Source organism: Xenopus laevis, chromosome 1S, assembly GCF_017654675.1.
Source record: "Xenopus laevis strain J_2021 chromosome 1S, Xenopus_laevis_v10.1, whole genome shotgun sequence".
NCBI classification, from domain to species: domain Eukaryota; kingdom Metazoa; phylum Chordata; class Amphibia; order Anura; family Pipidae; genus Xenopus; species Xenopus laevis.
Window position 1 is genome coordinate 8305753 of NC_054372.1, and position 6000 is coordinate 8311752.

Genomic DNA, 6000 nt, shown 5'->3' on the forward strand with positions numbered 1-6000 from the left:
CCGGATAATGGATCTTTCCATAATTTGGGTCTTCATGCCTTAAGTCTACTAGAAATTCATGTAAACATTAAATAAACCCAATAGGCTGGTTTTGCTTCCAATAAGGATTAATTATATCTTAGTTGGGATCAAGTAAAAGCTACTGTTTTATTATTACAGAGAAAAAGGAAATCATTTTTAAAAATTTGGATTATTTGGATATAATGGAGTCTATGGGAGACAGCCATTCCGTAATTCGGAGCTTTCTGGATATCGGGTTTCCGGATAAGGGATCCTATACCTGTATTATATAATACATTTATTTAAATAAATATATTCAAATATATGTACAGACATGGGACCTGCTGGGCTCTTATACTTTTAGCATGTGACGTATGTTTTTGTATGAATTCTTGTGGTGGTGTTGCTGTTGGAGAAATGTTTATAATACATTGCACTTTTTATATCACATTAACACACACAAATATATATATTTATATATATATGTATATATATATAGCTGGCACAAAAAAAACATTGTTACCATAAGCTGTTGACTTGTTTGTGATTCTTAATGTACTTTGAGTAAAAAAATAAATTTACATATTAACTTTTAAATTCAATTTTAAAAATAAAAAATAGTCCTACTGTATTAAAAAAACCAATGTATTCATTTCAAGGTTACTGAATTATTTCCATAAGAATTACGAGAATGGTAAGAATTCACAAGCTGTGTGTTGGCATGAATAATTCAGTAATGAGAAGTATATGAATAATTGAACTGACTTTGGAAGTAGCCTAATTTCTAAATACATTATGACATATATATTAAATGATTTGTCTCAGAAATTTAACAAGGAATATAAAATATTTTGATGAAATATGTAATGTAAAATGTATCTTAAATTTATCATTTTACACAGGTTTTCATTATCAAGTGCATATTTTTTGGGGTTTGTAAGCTGCATGCATTAAACTTTTGACTACAGTACTGAAAATTAGTTTGATTCAAAGCAGTGTAACAAACACCATGGTAGTTAAGAAATTAGGATATGGACATATATAATTGTAGATTTACATAAAAGTAAAAATGAGGATGCCAAATATAATACTTGTATTGTAAAATTGCTAAAAATATATTGATGGATCTTTATTTTTTTTTGCATAGAATTAACAAAATCCTATTTCTTTCAATTATATCTGTAGCTGGATAGTGCAACATCCTTAATCCAGGCAGCAAAGAATTTGATGAATGCTGTAGTCCTCACTGTCAAAGCCTCCTATGTGGCCTCTACAAAATATCAGAAGATTTATGGTACAGCTGCAGTAAACTCACCTGTTGTGTCTTGGAAGATGAAAGCACCTGAAAAGAAACCTCTGGTGAAAAGGGAAAAGCCTGAAGAATACCAGACACGAGTAAGAAGAGGATCTCAGAAGAAGCACATCTCTCCTGTACAGGCTCTAAGTGAATTTAAAGCTATGGATTCATTCTAAGACACTAGGCTTTAATATGAGGATTTTTTAAAAGTTATTTTTTTGTATGCATACCTGCCGACTTGTATGTGTCTGGCATGAAGGAAGACAAATTATAGTGTCAATTGTGCATGCTACCTGAGGTTTTATTGGATTTAACATTTATTTGCTACAAAGCAAATATAGAGATAACTAATATAGTATTAACCCCTTCTAAGGCCATTGTTGTCCCCTGAGTTTATTACCCTCATCTTTGAGGGCCAAATAAGGTTTTGAGAGACCTGTTAGTTCCTGTTCAGTTCCAGAAAAAAACATATTTTTCAAGCTTTGACACTGAAGAATATTGTATGCCAATGAGTTTCATTGGAAACATCAGAAGGGCTTCATTTTAAAATATATTATGCATGCAGGAAACATTAGGTTGGCAGGTATCTAGGTTAACAATGAAAGAGTAACGGTAGACCATTCAGCTTGTAATGCTTTTGTTTCAGTGCACAAATAGTCAGTTTACCTTAGTGTGTGGCCCAGATGACTGAGTAATAAAGTTTAACATTTTTGTCATAGTATGTTGCTATCTAAAAGGAATGAAGAAAAAAATAGAATAATAATCGAATTTAAAAAAAATGCCTTCCCATTCTTGTGTATTTTGTTCTGTATGTTACAATGTGTAATTTAACAACATGTTACCTTATAACCCCAGAAAATAACTACTAAATTTAATCTGTATGGTGCAATGTGAAGCACAATAAAGTGACTGGCATCATATTGTATTAGAATTGCAATTACATTACATTATGGTGAATGTGTGTTGGTTTGAAAACAAAATTACAGTGTGGCAGCTTAAAAGCAAAATGTACAACACCAGTAGCTTGGAATCTGGATATCTTTTATGCCTTTGAATTCACTAACTCAATAAAGTATTTGGCTTATTATTGTAAATTTTGCTTCTGGTTCGGCAACTATCTATTTGGATCTATTAGGGTAACAGAAGTGCTTATTATTTAGAAAGAATGAAATGCTCCTGTGATTTATCAAGGAATGCCTTAATAAAGCCTTTCTTTCCCCAATTTATTAAAATTAGAAGTAAAATCATTCCACTTGGAAAATGGACGTTATTCTGTGGGTGAGCTAATATCTCATACTGTAAAAGAGGTCATACTACAGGCCTACTTAAAGCATGTGCTATACCCCCCTCCATTGAAATAAATGTTGATTATACAGTCATAACAGCCACTCACTGCAGTTCTATGCTGTTCTGAATGTAGTTAATGGGTCCACTATGGTGGTTTATATTGAATGTTTTTATTAATTTAAATGGAAAATATATACCTATTTTTGACATGAATTCATTTAGTTGGGCTTATGTAGAAAAGATACATAAACACTGAACTTTCAGATGTAAATATAAATTTATTTTTAAACAAATGCCTGATTCCAAAGACCGAAAGGAAAACTCTGCTTTCCATAGTCCCAGAATCCAACACTTCACATTCAAGCAAGGGTGTGGTTGAATCACCATTGAGCCTAGGTGTGGTAAGGAGTTGTCCTCTGCAACACAGGCAGGCTATCATGGTTTTATTTTAATCTGTGGAATCAGGAATGTCAGTGTAAAAAAATGCACTCTTTGGCATACACCCAACTAAATGAGATGATGTCTAAATAGTGGGGGTATATAACTAGAAAAAGAAAAGCTGGGTACCTTGTCATTGGAAGTCAACAATGTTTTGGTATGAGGGAAACCGTGGACTTAGATGAACCTCCTTCAAGATGCAAAGAATATGATTAACTCTGAACCTCCTTCAAGATGCAAGGAATATGATTCACTCTGAACTTAAAGGACATACAGTAGTTATAAACCTTCAGCTAGTTTCAGCTACAGAAAATCAATGATTTGGCCCATTAGGGATCTCCACTTGGTCTTAGGTAGAGCAGCTCAGTAGTTGATATCTCTACCTCTGCTTGAAGAACAATTGTTAAAAGGCTGACGGCATTCAGGTAAAATACAACAAATCTGACATTGTTGCAATTCTCAAACATATGGTTCAGGTTTAAGTATAAGCCGAGGTACCTAATTTTACCTCCAAAAACTGGGAAAGCTTATTGACTCGAGTATAAGCCGAAGGTGAGAAATGCAGCAGCTTCTGGTAAGTTTCAATCAAAAAATTTAGGGTTTCTGCTCCCATTGGAGGTGCCGGCATCTTGTTTTTGGATTCCGGCGACCATTCTTGGGCGCCGGCGAATATTCTTGGAGACTATTCTTGGACGCTGGCGACTAGTCTTGGACGCCGGTGACTATTCTTAGGTGCCGGCGACTATTCTTAGATGCTGGCGACTATTATTAGACGCCGGCGACCGTTTTTGCGCTTGACCCGAGTATAAGCCGAGGTAGAGTTTTTCAGCATATTTTGGGGGCTGAAAAACCTGAGTATATACGGTACTTGCACAGATACAAAACTACTAGTGAAACAGGGTGCAGACACAGGAACAAATTTTGGTGCCACAGTGCGTGCTTGCATGATGTAGCTTCAAAATCTGCTCTGTTTGCCTTCTCCTAAGTCAGTGCAGAGGTTCTGGGTGCAGACACAGAAGAACAATAATTGGGATGTTGGGGCTGATCATTGGCCTGCTGTTACGGCCGGCACCCAATACCAGAACAAGTGCCAAGCACCCTGGTCTTGGCTCGGATCACCAGTAGTGTGACCACCGTTGGGCTTTGGGAGGAGCCCTCAGCTTACTTGGGTGCCACCTGGACTTAACGAGGGGTACAAGGCGAGATGTTCTGGCTGGCAAAGGGGCATGGCTGTTAGCAAAGTCTTTTGGGCTGAAGGTCACGGTATAAAAGGATTAGGCAGAAGGATGGTCAGACAGGCTTGGTTGAGGCAGGCGGATATCAGAATCCTCAGGCAGGCAAGGGTCAAACTGGGTTGTCAATCAAGGGATTAAGCTGGAAGAGTTGTCGTAGGCAGGCAAGGGTCAGGATACAGAATGCAGAGTAGTCAAGAACAGACTGGGTCAAACACAGGTAATCAAACAAGCAGGATACAGATCAGATGCACAAGGCTCAGGAAACCACTAGAAACCAAGTTCTATCACGGGCATCTGTCTGCAGTCAGAATGGGCCTTTTTATAGGGGAAATAATTTGCGCCAAAAATGTGCACATTCGCGCCAGCATGTTTACGCCTATAAACAACACGCAGGCGTGCCACACGCACCCTAAGGAAAGCAAGATGGGGCAGGAAGAGGACCACGTGGCGGGCGTCCCCACCACCCCACTAGACCACCAGGCCAGGTAGGTTTTATTACACCTGCATTTATCTGCAGGCTGAGAATAAACCCAGGGTGACCATAGCCAACTGACTCATATATGGAAAATTGTGAACATGTTTATTCATGAAAAATATCTCAATCATCACAAAAAACCTTGAAAACTTGAATCACTTATGATACAGTATATAGTGACTGTTAAAAACACCATCCAGCGACTTAAATTAAATGTTGATGGTTTTAGTTTGCAGAAACATTTTCATTAGACTTTTCAAGCTTTTTTTGCTAATAAATCTTGAAATTAAGACATCTCGAATTTGAAAATACTTGAATTTACATTTTTTATGAACTTTTACTAAGTGTTTGAAAGGCAAATAATAGGCTTGAAAAAAGACCTATGCAGGTCTGAAACGTTGAGTTTTATCTGGGTCAAGAGCCTATGTCTCAATAAAGGCGTTTTAAGAAAATACATGCATGGATGGTACTGTCTGTGATACAAAAGCAAATAATAGGAAAATAATAAGCAAAACCTCATTTAAAATAGAGAGCACCATAAGAGGAACCAACATTCTCACCTTTTAGAAGCAAATTAGGTGGAATAACCCAATTTCATTTTAACTCTCAATTAATAATAACAACAGAAATATATAGAGAGGTGACACTGATGAATAATTTGATTTTTCTTTTGGCATTGAATAAGTGTCCCTTGCTGGAAAGTTGATGGATGTGCCTCTAGATTCTGACCTTGAAGATGTAGCTCAGTAACATTTTTACATCAAATTCAGTATTTTAAAGCCACATCAGATAAATGTTTATCTGAAAATAACAAATTGAATTTCAAAACTCAATTCAGTTCACTCGGTGCATACTAATGCCTAATTGTGACTGACTACCTCCATTGTTGACCACAAATATGTATTATGCTTACATCCTACATTGGGTTAGCTTTTCTTGAATTTTCTCGGACCAAATGGAATGAAATGGAGACACTAGGTAAAATACATGGTATAAGCTAAGGATCTCTTGATAATGTCATGATTTCTTTAGAGCATGATCTTTTTAGGGTAGTCTGAACAGTCTTCTGGATACAGAGGCAGATTTACTAAAACTTGAATTGTTGAGTCTTTAGAATAAAAAAAACATAAAAACTCAACTCTTGCCAGCATTTTTGCAAAAAACTCAATCATACTAAAATCACATTCTACTATTACTTTTCAATGATTCTGTGCAGTCTCTCGTTAGTTTCAAAAACTTAAATTTAAGAATAGCTTGAAATCTGAAAA

General features: G+C 36.1%; 1 protein-coding gene across 4 annotated transcripts in view; it reads left to right on the plus strand.

The window, feature by feature from the left end:
• LOC108706501 (catenin alpha-2) overlaps positions 1–2519 on the plus strand; it is a 922761-nt gene extending 920242 nt beyond the window's left edge. For all 4 annotated transcript variants that reach the window (XM_018242984.2, XM_041579365.1, XM_018242983.2 and 1 more), the window contains one exon: positions 1186–2519. In XM_018242984.2, coding sequence (XP_018098473.1) covers positions 1186–1473 — 288 coding nt within the window. In that variant the 3' untranslated portion in view covers positions 1474–2519. The remainder of the gene's footprint in view (positions 1–1185) is intronic.
• Positions 2520–6000: the final 3481 nt, after the last annotated feature.